General features: G+C 33.6%; 1 protein-coding gene across 2 annotated transcripts in view; it reads right to left on the bottom strand.

Moving 5' to 3' along the window:
* Positions 1–900: 900 nt before the first annotated feature.
* Positions 901–20,802, bottom strand: part of LOC132758681 (uncharacterized) — a 35,088-nt gene continuing 15,186 nt past the window's right edge. Inside the window, exons 1-3 of one of the 2 annotated variants that reach the window (XM_060750368.1) lie at positions 10,065–10,217; positions 6,127–6,249; positions 901–2,511 (exon numbers count right to left, since the gene is read on the bottom strand). In XM_060750368.1, coding sequence (XP_060606351.1) covers positions 2,330–2,511; positions 6,127–6,249; positions 10,065–10,104 — 345 coding nt within the window. In that variant the 5' untranslated portion in view covers positions 10,105–10,217 and the 3' untranslated portion in view covers positions 901–2,329. Of the gene's footprint in view, positions 2,512–6,126; positions 6,250–10,064; positions 10,218–20,802 lie in introns of those variants that run through there. The other variant, XM_060750369.1, reaches the window with a different exon arrangement.

The raw sequence follows: 20,802 nt of genomic DNA, 5'->3' as shown, positions 1-20,802 counted from the left end.
TATATGAACACTCACACAAAACTTTTACTGTTAGCTATCTGGTCGTCATTTTATCACCTTAGTGATATAGAAACTGAAATCTTTTATCTTCCGCAAATGACAGATGTATCCTCAAGAGGTTTTTTCCTTATGAGTGAAGTGCGCATGAATAATACATAAAATTTAAAGTTTTGCCTTCTGGGCATTATGATATCAAGTAAACAAACTTGATTTTACCTTTCTGTATTTTATACTTCATGTTTTGCATACAGACCTTTTAAAACAAGGACTGGTGGTGACATTCAACTTACTGAATTGTCGGGTCCATCATTTCAAGGGCATGAATTCACGATTTTGAACTGAAATGTCCCCACCGGACTTTCGTAATTAATTTAACAAATATGTTTTGATCTTGTGTTTTTTTCTATTTATTTATCTAATGTTAAGTCGGCAATCGTCCTCTCGTTCCGTAACTGATATTTATTTAATAAGCGTCTGTTTGAGATTCTTTGCCATACGGATGCTTGGTTTACAGGGGGCAGGTGTGACCTCTTGTCTTAGATTTTTTTTCAGTGGTCTTAAACTTTTGCCAGTCTTATTACATGACGTCGTTTGATCATTATATACACCTCATTATATAAATATATATATTATGGTTTACCGACCCGCCGCCTCTCTTTTCGGGAATAAGAAAAATTAAATCGGCAGGAAAAAAGACATAAGGGGGCAATTGATGTCCGGATACCGTTTAATATTGTAATATAGCACTTGTGGAAAGTTGGCTGAATTGCGGCCTTGATATTTAATAGTATCTGGGAGTGGCAACAGCCGTAAACTGTGTGATTGCTGCAAACATCTTTTCATAAAAGTTTTTCTCAAAGGAAATGAATTTACAAACGAGAAATGAGAAAAAAACTCATACAGTGTTCTATCATTTATTATATGAGTTGGAAAAACAACATGTAGTTATACCATATACTCATGCAAAACTCAGTGATATAAAATTGTTTTTTACATATTACAGTACAGACACATATATTATTATATATACATGCTTTGCATTGGAAAGTGAAATTACATTTCATTATTTTTTACAGTGAAATGATATTTGATATTTTTTACTGTAGCCGGACTATTTTTGAATGGGATTAAAAATAATATTTCGTAACTACATGTAAATGGAATTATCAACAGGAATACATTCCGCTGTATGTAAATTCTTTAGGAGAAGCTAGTAAATAACTGCATAGTGCATTGTTAGAATTGTAAGAAAATTCGAGAAATTTTACAGAATTGATACATGATGACGTCATGATGTAGAACGCACGACGTCACGCGGTCCAACAAAAGTGAAAATGACCTATTTTAAAGAAACATGAAATAAATAGAAAATTTGTTTGTTTTGCATGTAAAACTGAACTATATTTTCACCCACTAAAACACACACTCAAGATTATATACATGTGTACATAAAAACTACGCCACTCGTGAATAATTATATTGCATCTGGTATCTACTCAGCCTAATATACATGTATTTCGATCTTACATGCAAAACAAACATATATCCTCTATCTTACCATAATGCTAAGAGAACCACAGCCAAATCACACAAATTTTGTAACATTGTAAGGCAAACGTCGAGACTCAGTCATACATTAACGTCATACTATGAATGAAAATGACGTCACAGTATGTACAGTGCTTGTTCAATTTAAAATTCCAAGCGGCACTTAAGGGACGCAATGTTAATATGCACAATGCTTTTTAGAGACAAATAATAACATTTAGTGGAACATGAAATGGATTTATCTTACAGAGTGTTTCCTATAAAAGACCTGTGGTTACATTTCAACGTCTTGTATTATCGGGTTTGTCTTTACGAAATCACGATTTCAACATACAGATTTCACGACTTCAGCTTCATGAATTCACGATTTCATCTTCATGATTCATTTTCACGAACTCACGATTTCATTTTCACGAACTCACGAGTTCATGCTTTCACGAATTCATATCATTGAATTCACGTTTTGAACTTAACGACTTCAACTTCGTGAATTCACGTTTTCAACTTCATGAATTCAAGATTTCAAATTCGTGAATTCCGTATGTTGAAAACGTGAATTTACTAAGTTAAAATTGTTGATTCACTAAGATGCAATCGGTAATTCATGAAGTTGAAATGTCCGCACCGGTCTTTCGTAGTATCCTTTTATACAGTCATATACTAGTATTCAACATAATAATTGAATCATGACAAAAAATGGGTGTTTGGCTTTTTAAAAAAGAGAAAATAAAACGTTAATATAAGTGTACATGTGTACATGATATAGTTCCTATTAGCAATATTAGAAGATATTTCTGAAGGTATTTAGAAAGACACACGCGAAGGTCGTGATGACAGCAAAGGTGGACATGGTTTCAATCGTGGCTGTGTTACACAAGTTTGACGTACAGACGCACACACTGACACCGTCCTTTTCCTCGCATTCGTCCTTCTTTATGATTGGCAGGCAGTTTCTAATTACATCTGAAAAACGTTAATGAAAGTTCATGTAATTTGATGTTGACTATTCAACAATGTATTTGTCATTTACAATAGAACTTGTATGAGTCGAACTTCGATTAGTCGATTTTCTCGTTGTGTCGAAGTAAAATGGAATGCCCGATTTCACCCTTTATATTCCTTATAAAAACCTATATATGAGTCGAAATGAAATTTAATGTTGACTATTCGGCAATATATTTGTCATTTGATTGTTTAAGCTGTATCCAAAGAAATGTTAACATAAACATATATTTTAGGCACAGTTCATAAGGTGATATAGAAATTTCGGTCACAGCTTTTAGTTTAATATATAGAATAGATTTTAGTTCAATGTGTTGGAAGCCAGAAGCTGATTGATACACTATCGAATCCTTGGAACCAACCAGTACTTAGCAATGAGCGGTGGTTTTGGTGTCCAGATCACGGCAGTAAGCCACATTGAATTTACCAGAGCACAGTCCAGCCACCGCATCCTTCCTGGGCAGACTGTCAAGCAGTTTACCAGTACAAGTTGCCTTCACTTTTCGCAAGGAGCTGATTACTTCTGTTCATGCAAGAGCAGAAGTACAGTGCGAATGCCCATAGAACGGATTTCATGATCAATCACAACGAAAGTGACATTCGCCGTCCGGGAACCGAACACGGTCCAACGCTATTGAGTTGGTATATTTCTGCTCATGCGCAGTCGAGGATTACACATGTACTACTATGTACAATATGTACTACTATACAAACAAGTAGAGATTTTGATGCTAAAGCATCAAGTCGCCGGATAGAAAAATGATTGTATTATCATAGATATAAGAAAATATAAGTTTAATGGTTAAAGTATAAAAATAAGAGGAACAATGAGTTGAGTAATGTTTGCCACCGAGGCTTGTAAGGCAAGTGCTATGCTGGTAATTCTTCTTGTAATTGTACTTTATACATATACTGTTGTACCATACATTGAAATCCGTATAGGTTACTAGTTCAGATTCAGATAATTACCGACAAATAATGACCGATCATCGCATATTTACCGAAGAGCATTAGTGCCAGGAGCATGTTTTTTATTAACTCGAAATTTTGAGTTACTAACTCGAAATTTCGACTTACTAACTCGAAATTTCGAGTTACTTATCTCGAAATTTCGACTTACTAACTCGAAATTTCGACTTACTAACTCGAAATTTCGAGTTACTTATCTCGAAATTTCGACTTACTAACTCGAAATTTCGACTTACTAACTCGAAATTTCGACTTACTAACTCGAAATTTCGACTTACTAACCCGAAATTTCGACTTAGTAACTCGAAATTTCGACTTACTAACTCGAAATTTCGAGTTACTTATCTCGAAATTTCGACTTAGTAACTCGAAATTTCGACTTATTAACATTACAAGAATGGCCAAAGTTATTTTAGATGGTATAAGATATAGTAGGCAGTGCCTTTGAACGATGGAGATGGAGAAACGGGTGCCTGGACAAAAACTATTGAAATTTAACTTAAACTTAGTAATGGCATGTACACACCCGACATAAAAAATACAAGGCTTCCTTTAATTTGTACGTTCAGGCGTTCTTCAGACGTTGTATTGTATCCCATCTGTTCGAACATATCTTTTCACTAATCATATTCTTCTCATCCCTGTAAAAAAACCGATCCTATACTTTACTTGTGGGACATCTGAGGAAAGTATCGCGGCGTGGCCAAAATAGGGCGTGCTGAGGCCTTTGTCAAAATTGTTGGACTGACTATATTTCTTGTAAAATCGGATGCTTTTATATTGTTCCCAACATATATATTATAACAAGTATCACTTTTATCAACTTTTATCAACACAATATGAATCAAAGTATTAGTAAATAATAAATAATGTTACAAAAACATTATTAGTATAAAGAAACGTGACAGACTAACTGGCCTATACACGTCATTTAAAACTTATTTAACACATGATATTGCACAGTTTACAATAGGGTGGGTTTTGGACTTGTTGTTTCTCCATATGATGGTTGTATGTGTGCTTAAGAAAAAGAAACACCCTGTTAACACGGAAATGTAGAAAGTGTGATTTTACACCCCCCCCCCCCCGCTCCACAAAAAAGCGAAGGATATGTTCAGTATGTGTGGACAATTTGACCCTATAAAATTGTTCTGTTAAATAAATGTTAAAGGTGCTCTGTCAATGTGCAACAACTACACACGAAAGAAAGTATCTTGAATTCAATCCTTGCTTTCACCGGCAACCAATGAAAGTCGTGCAATGTAAGTCGAAATTTCGAGTTACTAAGTCGAAATTTCGAGTTACTAAGTCGAAATTTCGAGTTAGTAAGTCGAAATTTCGAGATAAGTAACTCGAAATTTCGAGTTAGTAAGTCGAAATTTCGAGTTAGTAACTCGAAATTTCGAGTTAATAAAAAACATACACCTGGCACTAATGCTCTTCCGTACATATTTGCAAAGTGACTATGAAAATATATATATGTTTAATTATTTCATGAAACAATACAATTTTACTGTAAAAGTAATGTACATCATTATTATGTGCTATAGGAAAAATATATAATTTTGTTGAAATCAATACATGTATTCCCATCGTTACATACGATATATAAAATTAACGTTTAATTGCCTTTCAGTGCGATAAACTATCAACAAAAAGATAGTTTATTATTTTTTTTTCTATGTATCTAATACGAGTCCGGACCCTTAACGTAATACTGTTTTGGAAACCTGCGTGACGGAAACCGACGGAATATACCGAAATCAACGATTACCATTATATATTTCAATAATGTGCCTCTTAAGCATACAATTATTTTGGGATGTTCAACCTAAACTAAACTATTGAACTTTCTTGTCGAAAGTTTGACAGAAAGGGCCAAGTTTAACCCTTTACCAAGAAGAAAGGAAAAGGTTTTGAAAATTTATTTTTAATGTGTAAAATATGAGTAAACAGGTTTTTCTAATGATATAAAGTATGAAACTGATTAGTGAAAAATAACTTATGTAATTATCTGTACAAAATTACAATGATTTGCATCTTATCAGCTACCACACCTTTTAGTTACCTGTATGTCTTCTGTATAGCAATCTGTTACTACTAATAGATTTTATAACGATATACAACATATATAAACATGTAGTCACGTGATTCTTACGAAAGACCAGGGAGAATTTGTTTATAATTAGATAAAATAATGTAATATAATAGGTCTCATAAAATATAAACAACCAAATAATTTTAAAGTGTCATTTCAAATATCATTCATGATTTATATATTATAAAATAGCAATGCTTGACACATAGAAAAAAGTAAAAGTAACCCTAATATTCAATGACTGATCCTTGGGGATACGTTATTGATTCATTTTATGAAAATTGTAATGTTGCTTTTTAAGATGTCAATATGTGCATATTTCATTTCACTGAGCAAAGTTATCATATGTTTGAATTTTTGAGATTACTGAAAAATAATTGTTGTCTTTAATTGTTCAATGATTGATATGCTTTTATTTTCAGATTTTAAGGGCTTCTCCTACCATAGGTATAATATTAAACTGTTACAAATATAGTCGCCGGTTTCTACCGGCGACTAATCAAACTTACTCCCATCTGTTTTAGTCTTCATGCACGAACCAGTGCAAGTGTCCTTGGAAACACCTTCAGCCTTGAATTCATCATTACAACCCATGATACAGTTGTAGCATTCCAGAGCCGACACATGGCATACTGAAAACCAAATAAATAGTGAGAAAATAGGTTTATACAGCATTTATTTATTTCGATTATGTAGGAAGGTATAAGTATTTTGACTGCCATACAAAATGCAAATTCACTGTAATTATACTTATTGCCAAAGAACAAAAACAGCCAAAGTTCACATGTGCACATGGAAAATGAGTAGTTTATGAAAACAGTGTAACAAGATATGTAAAAAGCTTTTTTTTTGAGAAATTGAAATTATATCATTTTTGAAGCATTATGGACCTTTAAAGGTTAACTGGTAAACGAGCTTTTGTTGGATTCAATATTATGGTTAAATGCAGTATCAAATTTTGTTGAATTTAGCCTACAGATGTTTATAAATGTTATTGACATGCCCATGTTTCTTAGAAATTAAAAAAAAAGTTTATTACAAAATACTTCTATTAAAGAACTTCCATGATAAAGTTTATTGAATTACTGTGTAACAATTTAAATAATATATTATTTAATCCGGCAAATATATATAAAAGAATAATTGAATTACAGAAATTCTTTTGTTAATTCTGTTAATGAATGTATATGTCTGTATTAAAGAACATATACATTCCATTTCACTTTTTTATGTAACGTGTAGATTTTTTTCTGATGATATGTCTGTTATGTAAACATATATATTTAATTAAATTTAAAACTGTTGATCCTTAACACTATCATATCAATTTTTGTTGATTTGAAATAACGTTATATATAGAAAAATAACATCATTGAAATGTAACGCGACATTGTCTTTCTATACACTTTAACGTTTAATTGTAAATGTGTAATGCCAGTTGGTTTTACGTAATTATAAATCATGCAAATTAAATATTTCATTCATGTCACGTCTTAATCTCATCCAAGTTAACACTCATTCTTTATAAATGTGTCTATTGTCGTTTTAATTGCTTTCTTAATGTTTTGCGTTTTCATTCTTGCGTCCATTAAAGGCCCATTATGCCTCAGATATGCTATCGTTTTTATTTCTCAAAAACGTTTATTGTATCTTGTTGCAGTTTCCAAAACAATACTCATTTGCCATATTGATGAACTAACATTTGCTTTGTTGCATTATAAACAATTGGTATAATTACAGTGAAATAGTATTTTGAATGGTCGACAAATATATAGTACTATGTTTACATTTTACTGTTCAACATCTAACAGCTCGAAATTCATTATTAAAAACACTTAAAACACAAGTTTGACATTTCTAAAGAGACGGTAAAATATAGATTTCTGAGGCTTCAATAATTTTTTGCTTGTTTGTTTGCATTTCTTTTACGCCCATTTTAACACATTTTTGGTTACATCGTTGCAATCAAATAACCGTCTTTGTAACTAGAATTATGAATTATTCCGCAAGTGACGGACTATAAAACCACGTGGTTATTAGAGACAAACGTATGGTGGCTTCTTTGTGCCTTTCCCGCAAAGCAAAAAGTCGAGAATAAACAAGTTGAAATGGCGGGACGCGGAGCGAAAACACGCTAATTAGCTGGGGCGCGGGGCGAAGTTTAATGAATAAACTTCGCCCCGCAAGGTCGCGAAGCGAGATTTGAAAAAATTAACGGCGGGGCGTGGAGCGAAACACGCTAATAAGCGGGGGCGCGGGGCGAAGTTAAATAAATAAAATTTCGCCCCGAGCCCCCTCTAATTTCCGTCGTCCCGCGAAACCGCCAAGCGAAATGTCGAGAAATAACAAGTTAAGTGGTGGTGGGGGGGGGGGGGGCGGAGCAAAAACACGAATGGCACAAATCAGCCACCATACAAACGTCCATTATATTAGACTTAGTGTCCGAAATCAGTGGTCAGAGTGAAGTATCTCCTTAACCGAAGATCGAACTAGAAGTCCCTGGCTTAAAGGTTCGAGGTTTTTCGCTATTGCGCTATGTGAACGGACTAATATTATACTTATAATTGTTCGTCTAATTTGTATTCTTACTGATTAAGTTATTGTTCTTTAACTAACTCATGTTAATTGCTTATTATTTTATCCACATATGTTTTGTTGTTGCGGCAAACAGCTTTAGGTCTAGAAAGTCGGACGATTTTGAATCAAAATGACCATATTACCAACTCTGATTTACTTCTGTGCATTACATGAGGTCGTGCGTTTTCACGAGATTATATCTTGAGGTCACAAGATTATAAGTCGTAAATTAACTGCAATGCGCGATTTAACAATGTATTATACTCAACATCACTAATTTCGCTTAATGGCGTATTTCCAAGTGACTAGTGTTAAAAATGGTCTAACTTGACATCCTTGAGCAATACACATAAACAACAAAAGTTTTTGTGAAAAATATTTTACATCTGTAGATTTTAACGTGCAAAAAGTCACAGTAGTCAATTAAAAGGTGTGCAAATATCTAAAGCAAACAGCATTTATTTAATGTTTTTGTTTGTTGAAAACAAAAATTGAGTACAAAGTAAAGATAGTGTTAATATTTATTTATTAGCATTATAACACTAATTTTTTACTGAAACATTTTTAAAAAATATTTACTCAGAAATCTATTGTAAACCTTTTTTTCTGTGCTGTTTTCCCTCCGATTTTAGTAAAAAGCGTTGTAACTCTTTTTCACTATTGGGATAAGTTTCACAATTTAAATACTTATTTTGTAAAAAACGGAGTTAGCGAAACTTCCGAAATTTTGCACAATAGTTATTGGTTTAGATTTACCTCAAATGGAAAATTTATTTCCAGTCCCGTCATGTTAAAAAATATCAGTGGAGTCCCTTTTAGAACAACAGCGGCTATTTATTATTAAACATGCTATACTATAATTAGCTTTATTTTATTTGTGCTAGAGATTTTGTTTTGTTCTGTAAAACGTTAAATTCTTAAAGGACTTTAGATCCTCACAATATGAATATAAAGTGTTATTAAAAAAAACTGGCTTTCGTTTTTCAAAATGTCACTTTACTTGACCTGTAATAGATAAAATAGGAAAAAGCAGCTTCCAATACATTCATGTAGTTATTAACTTTCTTTAATTCAAATTAGACATATCAGAATTTCATAGATTTCAGTTAAGTTAATTTCTGTGACTAAAATATATTACTCAAGAATGAGCATTTTATATTTTTAGATTATTAAGATTGTCAACCTTTTTATTCAAATAAGACATATTCAGTGGGAATTTCATAGATTTCGGTTTATTTCTGTGATTAAGATATTTTACTCAAAAATGAGCATTTTATATTTTTAAATTATTAAGATTGTCAACTTTTTTACTCAAATTAGACATATTCAGTAAGAATTTCATAGATTTCGGTTAATTTCTGTGATTAAGATATTTTACTCAAGTATGAGAATTTTTTTATCTTTAAAGTATTAAGATAGTCAACCTGTTTGTTCAAATTAGACATGTTCAGTAAGAATTTCATAGATTTCAATTAATTTCTGTGATTAAAATATTTTATTCAAAAATGAGCATTTATTTATCTTTTAAGTATTAAGATAGTCAACCTTTTTATTCAAATTAGACATGTTCAGTAAGAATTTCATAGATTTCAATTAATTTCTGTGACTAAAATATATTACTCAAGAATGATCATTTTATATCTTTAAGTTATCAGGATTGTCAACTTTTTTAAAATTCAAATTAGACATAGTTGGTAAGAATTTCATAGATTTCAGTTAATTTCAGTGACTATAATATTTTACTTTACTCAAGAATGAGCATTTTATATCTTATCTTATATATTTTACATTAGGATCATTGTTAACTTTTTTTATTCAAATTAGACATATTTATAGTTAAATTATCTATAGAAATATTAATACATCTTACCAGCAAGAGAAAATAAACATAGTCCTAATAACACTTTCATTTTGTCTTTCTTTGGGGGAAATTCGTTTACCGTGTTAACTCGACAAAATGTTTGTAACTAACTGTACGTCACTATGAATAATGTGAATATAAATGAAGTCTATAATCTTACGTTGAATATATACGGTTCGACTACGACACGGTGACTATGGGGCATGTTTTAGAGTATAGGTCTATTCAGATAGTATGTTCTTCAAACGTGTGCATTTATAGTTACAGGCGCGATAAAATATAACGAAATGGAGGTTTTTGTTTTCAATTGACATTACTTATGTTAATGTAGAGAAATGTTATTTTATCGTGAAAGATATTTTTCCGTCCAAAACATAATGTTACGGTTTTTTTTCCAGTTGACATAACTTAATGTTAATGTTGCGAAATGTCATTTTATCGTGAAAGATATGCCCAAAAACATTTCGTATTTCGTATTAATGTCGCAGGTGTAAAAATTTACATATATCATCATCACATCAAAAGGCGATACATGTAATTGGCCAATTTATCGAGATTTCGTGTCGTGTCATCGTCCTGAATGTTGAAGACACGAAAATTTAGCCAATGATCGTGTCTTCTCCTTTCAACCATTGAGGCGAAGACATGACGACACGACAAATATCGAGGGCCAATACGAAGATTCCTTCCCGTCAACACAACTGTCTTTTTGTGATGTATAATATCCGTGTTTTCTTCATATTTTATAACATATTTATTATATATGTATTTCAAACGAATTTTGTCTAAAAATATGTAATTTTTTTACTTTTACTTTGAAAGTTTGAAGAGAAGCATACTCTGGCACACGGAACTGATCTGGATACAGGTTTGTTGCAACAATTTTTTCCCGTGCATCGGTCGCATGTTTCACTATCGCTCACTTTCTTACGAGTTTGTATTCACTGAGCTGCGAAGGGAGCATAATTTGTACATAGCTTTCTTCAATTGAAAAATGAGAACTGTTTTGTTTTCTATTAAATATAGATGTTCCCTGTAAATGCTCTTTAATTGATACACTACAATACAGATTGTCAATAATGAAAGATAAAACAGTATCAAAACAAAAATAAATATATCCTTGGTGATATAAGCTTGTTTGCAGTCGGATGCAGTAGAACAACTTTTTAAAATAGGACTCCACTGACGGTTTTTTTTTGACAGGATGAGACTGGAAGTAATTTTGCAAGATTAATCCTTAATTAAATGTATGTCTATTTCAAATTTTAACCATTACCACCATGTTTAAATGTTGAAGTCTCCTTAAGTCGGTGCTAGAGGGCGTGGACGGTAGTTTTCACTTGACAGTACCGTCCATGAACAGGCTCAATCAAACCGAGCCTGCAACATTTTCAATTATGCCGTGTTGGGCTTTCTTTAGGTATTCTTGTTTTCTCTATTTTGTCCACCAATTTGATGCAGGTCTATACCAATAACTCAAGTGCAAAAGTTCCGATCAATTTCTCAAGATGCTTTTCACTCAAATTTGGCAAGAAATAACTCAAAAATACTTTTTTTCTGAGTGTAGTTCACTATTATCTGTTGTATTGTTTTCATTTTAGTGCCCCAGCATATGCCAGAACTTCCAATTTTATGTTCTTATGTCTTAGGCCTTTTGATTTCACAAGTGTTCCTTTAGATACAACCCGCAGTCAGCAAGTCACATGCCTGAACACGATAATTTTCCCCTTTTTCCCCAGTCATTGACTTTAGTCGTATTTGGTCTATAAGGTAGTTTGACAGCATCTTAAAAGTCAGCTAATTATTGTCCCGATGACAATAACATGAAGATGTCCTTCTTTCTGGGCAACGTGTTTAGGTATGCATTTGGCGATTTTATAATGAATATATATAACTGAGAGCTATGATACTTCATCTGACATCTGAAAGATAGCAGTTTCAGACACCAGGAGTATGTCACAGACACAGACAAATACTCTACCGGAATTTTGTTTATCGATTGTGTGCCCGGGAAACAAACTGTCACAGAAATGGCTTATTTTCTAATTCGCTCTGCTTAACCGAAAATAAATTATTTATCACCTAATAAGAGTTATTAAACCTTCAGTCTTGGACAGAATAAACAAGATTTCAAGATTCAAGATTTTATTTTTCAATATATGCAAAAGTCCCACAATAGCGGGAAACATAAGCAAATTGTGACATACATAAATGCATACATACATACATAGAATCACATAACATAATGTAGTAGAAAACGGCTATTGAGATTTCCAAGAACAGAGCCTAACACAATCATATTTATTTAAGCTATAAAATTTAGCTGGGTATATATATGTAAGTGAAAAGAATAAATATTACAAAATTCAATCATCAAAGACACACAAAAAGAAAAAAGGTCATAACTTATCTTTCGCATATAGTAATTTAAGACATGATTTAAAATTGTCTAGTAAAACACATCAAGTTCTAATAAAATGTTGCATTATTTTCATACAAAAAATACTAAGATTCTTTAGTTTATTTGTATTTTCCGATGTTACCAGGCTTACAAATTTAAACATACTTGGTCTAATTATGTAAAAATTATCTATGTATATTTTTCTATCATTTTCAAATTCTGGGCATACAAAAAGATAATGAAATTCATCGCCAATATCGTTACATATACATGTATTACAATTACGGTCTTGAATAGGTATATTCTGCCCTCGTCCTATTTCAATTGGAAGGCATGATTTCTTGTCAAAAATAGTAATAATTTCTTAGCTAAATTGCTTGGTAGTTTATCTATGTAACAGCTTCTCGAAAAATCCTTTTTGATATATTTGTAAACGTTTGTATCAGAAGTGTTATTTAGATCAGAACGCCAATTTTGCGAGTAAATATCTTTTAACTTTTGAAATGTTGTTTTTATCAACCGCTTACTATTGCTAAAACTTTCTATGTACCAAATCCCAGAAAAACCAGTTTCACATAAATATTGTTTTACATTTTCTATCCACAGTGATTTAACTTTATTATCTATATGTAATTTACGTAAGAAAATATATACAACACTTAAGTAGGATAAAGGCCTCCGCATTGTTTCAATATCGCTACAAATAATAACTGTTATTTCTGTGAATTTAATGAATCCATGTTTTATGGTCTCTGGACATGCAATCTTGAAAGCTCACAACCATCAGAATAAACAATTATATCGATTATTTACGAGTAGATTCAAACAAAACAAACACTTTGTCGCTAACAACCAATCAGTTGATGCGAAAATATGGCTTAAAGTGTACTGGTTGGCGACCACCAAATCCGGACGACCATCAAACCCGGACGGTTCATTAAACGCTTGATTTCGTTGTTTTCTTCGATCAGTTGTTGTCGATCAATCAAACGCTTGTTTTTGACCAACGTCAGAAAGTAGCAGTGTTTGTTTGTAAGTATTTGTTACAAAATCATCGTTTTAATTTTCCAAATTTCACTTCCGTGTTTATCATCGTGGGGGAAGTTGAAAAATGTCCAATGCGCATTCGCAGAATTCCAGCCCCTTCCTATGTGAGGCCCGTCTGCAGTATCACCGATAAATTTATGTCGGCAGAGGATAATATCAAACTTTATTTTCGCCGAAAGAAAAACTTTTTAAAATGTTATGTCATAAAAGTTTTGACATATTTACACCAAAATATCGAAAAAATATGAAAAATAAATGAAAATTTACAAATTTCATGGAAAAACTACGCTCGATTTTTAAATCTAAGGGAGGCAACTCATACGAACGTATTGAGTCGGAAAATTTCAGATTTGTCTCCCTTACAAATAAGTGGATTTCTTATAGAGTCTTTTGCTGCGTGTAAAGAAAAAATAGAAAAAAATATATAATTTGAGTTATTTATGTTGATTTTTTTATTCATCGATTTTTTAACAGATTAAGACTCTTCTTAAGCTTTCAAACACACATACCAATCTGTTCCCTGAAATATTTTAAATCTTGCTCAATGCACAGATACATTATATTTAGCTCCATGCACAATGAAGACCGACTTCTATCGAACGCAAGGGACTGTTAACCTTTCGATCTGTTAATCACTGGGCCATGCTTCAATTTTCAAGCTTTAAATACAAAAGGGTTTTTATTACGCATATTAAGATAATGAAAAGACACAGAAGTTGAAAGTATGCCTATGCTTTGTGCAATATATAAGAAATTCAAACCAAATTTTCATATCTTTCAGAAAATGCAGGCAAACTACTCACCAGGACAATTGAAGAAGGCTTTATCTGTTGTCCGACAGAAGAAACAGCCGATCAGGACTGCAGCCCGGGAGTTTGGGATACCTAAAAGCACTCTGTATGACAGGTTACAGGAGAGACCATTGGACATCTGCAGCCGGAAGAAGCTCCCGAGGCTGTTGACTGTAGAAAGGGAAGGGGCCCTGGTAGAATTTGTACTTTACATGGGCGGTCAGGGCTTCCCCATGACTAGGACCATGATTCGTGTGTATGTGCGGGAGATTTTACGTAGAACAGGTAACATTTAATTAACTATTAAATTCTGATATGATAGGCATGCATATGATAACTAATTCCATGGAAGATTTAACAAATGTAGCAACTACTAGTATATAGATTTGTAAATGCAAAACTTTGTTAAACCTAACATTTCTGCGTCTTTTCATTTGCTCACACATGACCGAGATATTGCGATGTTAACTATAATCTTGTTTTTTTTAAAGGACGTGTGTCCCTCATTTGCATGGACACTGGACCGTCTGATAAGTGGTTCCGGGGTTTCCTCGCCAGACAACCACAACTGTCGGAGAGAACCCCAGAAAACCTGGACAAGTCTAGAGCGAGAATGTCTAGCCAGTATACAATGGACGGCTGGTTTGAGCTCCTTAAGAAAGTTTTGAGGGACAAGAAGCTCGAGAACAAGGAAGGACAGGTACATTTATACCAAGTTTTACTCTTGATAAATTTTTAATCTATGAAATATATTGAGTTTTCTTGGGAAAAAAATATCAAATATTTTCTACATTATCTCTTATGAAGTAAAAACTTTTTTAATTACAGATTTTCAATGTAGATGAAGTGGGTTGGTCGGGGAAGGAGAGAAAGAAGGTGAAAGTGTTTGGACAGAAAGGGGCTCACTGCTTTGCGGCCAACAATATCACATCATGTGAACATGTGACGGTCAACATGTGTATTTGCGCAGATGGCAGAATACTACCGCCAATGATAATATATAAAGTAAAACATACATTATATAATTTACACGAATATTGTCACGTTATATACATTAATTATGCTGAAGACCAGATTCAGTAATCTGGCGACGCATCTGGGCTTCGCCAACCCAAGCCTGTCAATAGGAAGAGCGAGATTTCCTGTAGTACTGCGTCACGCAATAGAACAGACGACACCCTCCTCTGTTAGACAGGCGTTTGTGGCTACCGGCATAGTGCCATATAACCCACAAGCAATAGATAAATCACAATTAGTTCCAGCAACTTTTACTAAAACAAATGAACAGAGTATGTATTTACTGTTTATCGTTTACTTATTTTAACAGTAAAACGCGTAATGCATGTTATTTAATTTGTTCAAGATTTCAAACATTTATGTAAAAAAGTTCCATTAGTTCACTTTTGAAGTAATTCGTTCGTTGTCCGTTTTCTTGCCACACTTACCATTAAGTTTTTATCAAGGTAAACAATATTCCTAGATAGCTTTTAACCAAACATTTAAATGATTGTTCAGTTCCGCGGCAAAGTCAATACATTCGTCTCTTTTGTAAAGAACATATTTTTAAGAGGAAAAAATATATCAAAATTACGATATATATTAATTTCAGCTGGTGAAAAGGAAAACAGCAATGTTAAAACATGTGAGGCTTGTGGGTCATTCCTGACAAATCCTTTAGTGGATCAAGGGGTCATACCGCAGTCAATGGCGCAGGTGTTGGTGCCACCGCCACAAAAAACAACGGGAAAATCAAAATCTTCACGAATTGTGACCGAGGGTCGGGTTATAAGTGGCGATGAAATGCTGAAAAAATTAGAAGTAAATTCACTAGAAATATATCTGCTTTTGTACATCCATATTATGAAACCACACACGTACTTTTTTGACGCTACTTTAAACCTTTTGTCGTCCATTATATACTTTTACTATGTTTAATACAAATCGAACAGAAAAACAAATTGCTAATAATTTGTTTCTTCATCTCTATTTCAACAGTTTTTACTGTTCTTTTTTTCAGGAGAAGGAGGAGGTCATGCGACGTCAGATGGAGGAAAAAGGAGGAAGAGGTTGAAGGTAAAAGACAAATAGGAAAACAGCAGAAAGAAACAAGAAGAAGAAGAAAGTTGAGAAGAAGAAACGACGGGAGGAAAAAAGAAAAAGAAGGAACAAGAACTTAAGGAGGAGCGAATGAAAGAAGGCTGGGGGACGCTTAGCAAATAAACATTTTACGTGTGCTGTGTGTGGGGAGAGAGGGAGGTGAATGACGAAATGAATGGAGTATGTGGTATGGGTGCGATGATGGTATTGTGGGCGTTTGGTATCATGAGGAGTGCTTTGGGTCAGAGTGAGAATGAGTATCTGAAGGATGAGTGAAAGTGATGATTTGCCTTGGGATTTTGCCTTTTTAAACCTGGGGTTTAAAGAGGAAAGTAAGAACGAGAAATTTATTTAAATTATGTCTAATTTTTTCTTGATTTTTTTTTATTTCAAAAATTTTTTTTATAATGTTTTTTTTAGTTTATATAATAAAAGATAAATAAATGTGAGAATAAATGTCAAAAATTTGTTTTTAAAATTTTTTTTTCTGTGGGTTACCTTATCAAGTATCAGTTGTACAGTATATAGAAAATTAATATATCTTAATTTTTTGATTTGGAACACGTTAATCTTTTAAAAAAAATAACCAATAAGAAACCCAGAAAACTTTGCCGTTATGGGGATTCATTTCATACGAATTGTAGAATTTACCCCAAACACATTGAGTAAATTTAACTTTTTCTCATTTGAAAAACACTCATCTGGCAGAAAAAAGCGTTTACATTCTTTAAAGCCTATTTTTTTAAACATTCATAAGACTCTTAAAACCATAAAATCTCTTTCTTCTTTTAAACTAAAAAACTTATACAGTGTCATCTTTTTTTGATCCTAAAAAATAAATTTTTTTTCGTTCTTTAGAAAATTACTTTTTAAATTTACATCACTTAAGACAAGGTACTTTAAAAAATTTTTCTCAAAGTCAATATGACCCCCTAAACTGCTTTAAATTTCAAAATTTTAAAAAAAATTCTCAAAATTTTGGGAATTTCCCCCTGAAAATTGCTTATGTAAAAGTATTGTTTTTAAACCAACAACCTTACTTTTTCTAAATTTTAAATATATACGCCGTCCAACTTACTGAAATCTGGGTAATTTTTACACTTTTAAACCCCCCCCGGCCTATACACGAATGTCTATAACGAAGAACAAACACCCCTTTGTTTAGCGAAAACCTAGCCGATTGGTTAAAATTCAGGGATCTAGCTTTAAAATGTGAAAAATATATGGAAAAAATGTTTAAAAAGTGTCCGGTTGATGGTCGCCAACCAGTATAAAGCTATATATCTGATACACAAATATTGTTTGGATTTTTAAAAAGAATACTGCCAAAATGCTTGTATGAAATAAAAATAGCAATAAATTTTACATTATTCATGTGTGTTAAATAACAGGGACATTCTATGGTACAACATTTTCGGGGATCAACCATATAATAATGAAACCAATATAATTTTACTGTTGATAAATTTTATAAAAATATTTCACATGATATAGCTTTATACCCTTAAATAAAAGCATTGCTTCAGGGTGAGCGGCTGGGATATGATATGTTCAATATAATGCGAAGTCCTCAAGTGGCAAATCTACCCGCCTTTCAATTGACGTATCCATACCATGACCGGCGAGCACGAAATATTCGTGCTAACTATGTTAAACCTCACTTAACCGGGCAACTATAACTATTAACCTGCAATAAATACATATACAGTATATATCTTCACTTTTGTTTTATAAAAATAAAAACTTTCAGATAAGTAAAACTACGACAGATGATTATTTAAAAAAATGAAATAGAAATTGTCTTGAAAATCCTAAATTTGTTTTCTATTCCTTATTAAACAGGCCGTGGAATTTTTATATTTGTAATCTTTCATTGATTTATCATTTTACACATGTAAAATTGCTTTCGAATTAGGATTAAGATAATTTAATGTTTAAGTCAGTATGTAAATTGCCAGGAGATCGTTGCATTCATAGTCAACAGCTAAACCAACCTGACTACAAGCACAAGCAAATATACATGAAACGATACATCTTTATATCTTCCATTTTGTTTCTATTTTTTTATTCATTGGGACAATCTCCACATCTAAATCCAGGTTAACTTAAGGTACGGAAACCCGAGATACGGATATTCCGATCCGAACCGGAAACATATGTCAGATATTTTTTCTTGCATATTTTGCCATATTATTTCATATTTAAAATGGTTTTACCTAAATAAGATATTTATTCATGGAAATTAAAGTCATTTCAAAAATAACTATTTTCTTGCAGAAGCGTATGAATTCACAACTTTAATAACAACGGCGAAATAACGTCATCCTAAGCCATAGTTCCCTTCTAAAATGACGTCATTTTAAAGCTGTTCATTCATAAAATGCGCTAAAATGACATTGTTGTATGACACGCGACTGATCTGGCACCCCCATAGCAGATGAAATTTCCCGTATCGGTAAAACTCACGGAAAGGCCAGTCTGCTATGCAAGAAAACATGTTGTCACACAAAAATCTGCGCTTGATGAAGTCTGAAAACCTTTATTTATCGCTAAGATAACGTCGCGTATATTGTGTTTAGAAAAGAAAAACAGAAAAAAACTCTTGCCTCAATCTAAATATCTGTCGGGTTCAGATCGGAATATCCGTCCCGAGCGGACCCCGCCCATTGGGCGGTAACGAGGCTGATATGTCGATATAGAGGGATCGGTGGGACACCGTTGATAAGTTGAGATCGGAGAGGAACATTTGAATCATGTCCGGGAAAAAGTGGGCGGTCATTATCCCTCTGTAGTCCATTAGGTATTCGGACGATTTCCGAAGGGTACTCGCCCAGTCACCCGGTGAAAACCCTAAGCATCTTTTTTCTGGACACCGGTCGATATTCTAAAGGTAACCGGCAGACTACCGTACGATAAATGTCCAATTGCCTTCCGTTATCTGGCCTGTTTGCAACAATTGTACTGTGACGGTAAAGTATACGTGCAATATCCGGTCGGCTGTAGGACGGTATTCGTATGGCGTGCTATCCCATTTTCCGGCCGTTATTCACACCCCTCTTTTGCTGGCATTTTCCTTGCCTTCTTCCCATCTGACTTCTCCCCAACCCCTTCTTTGCTTTCTGTTTTAAATGGTATATTACACTCTGAAATCAAAGTTTTCCTTAAAAGATTGTAAATGAAACTTGAAAACTTTAACAAACATCTGACGTGTGTGAAAACTGAGAGAATATGTGTGTGTAATTGAGTTTCTTAATATTCGCCATCGGTTGCCCGTATAGGCGTGTCCTCCAGATTTAGCCGTCTTAGATTTTGGAGGACAGCGCAAGATACAGATAGCAAGATGCCACAATTTCAGAAAAATATGAAAAACAAGATCAATAAGGAAGGCGGCGTTCAATGAACGCAACCACGACACTATCCAGCAACACAGGATGACAACCGTCAAGGAGCCAAACAGTACACCAAACAATCTTCTCCTTCGTTTACCTATCCAAGTGTTTAAGCACTCATACATGGACTTCGCTTTAAAGTCTCGTTCAAAAGATTCATAGTAATTTCAGTTGGTCATCCCGGGAATCGAACCCACAATGTCCAGATTACAAGTCTACCGATTTAACCGATTCAGCTCTGCACAGTGGCTAATGAGAGAATGATGGTGGTATTTATGATTTACGCTGATAACTATGGCAACTAAAATATACATGCCAGAGCACAGTTTAGCCACTGTTTCGTTCCTGAACAGTCTGTCAAGCAGTTAAACAGAAATAACCTCTTTCTATGGTGTTCCGTTTGGACACGTTTGGACAATCGTATTTTATTTATTCTGTACCCGCGATGCACGATGGTACGATGGTGAAAACACGATGGCACGATGGTACGATGGTGAAAACACGATGGTACGATGGTGAAATCACGATGGTACGATGGTGAAATCGCGATGGCGCGATAGTACGATGGTGAAAACGCGATGTGACATCGCGTTTTCACCATCGTACCATCGTGATTTCACATCGTACCATCGCGTTTTCACCATCGTACCATCGTGCATCGCGGTAACGTACTAAATTAAAAATCACGACTGTCCAAACGGAACACCGTATCTTTCACTTTCATAAGGTACTGATAACTTCTGTACAACGAAAGTGACCTTCACCATTGTCCAAGAATTTAACACGGGTCGCCTAATTCACAGCCAAAGGCTTTACCTGCCGTATGGTCTGTTGAATATGTACCTAACGCTATCCTTACGGACACCTTAGGACCATATGTGCAACGTGCTTTGTCCACCCGGGCCCTGGTCAGTAACCTGTCGAGACGACTTCTGTCACCGCTCATATACCGCTCGGAAACTTGGAGAATATTTGGCACCTAGGAGGTGAAAATTTTAACCGGTATGTAACCGATAACAAAA

This window comes from Ruditapes philippinarum, unplaced genomic scaffold, assembly GCF_026571515.1.
Source record: "Ruditapes philippinarum isolate M1 unplaced genomic scaffold, ASM2657151v2 ctg3746_1_1_1_1, whole genome shotgun sequence".
NCBI lineage: Eukaryota > Metazoa > Mollusca > Bivalvia > Venerida > Veneridae > Ruditapes > Ruditapes philippinarum.
The sequence above is the reverse complement of the archived record's forward strand: the minus strand, read 5'-3'. Positions and strand labels throughout refer to the sequence as shown.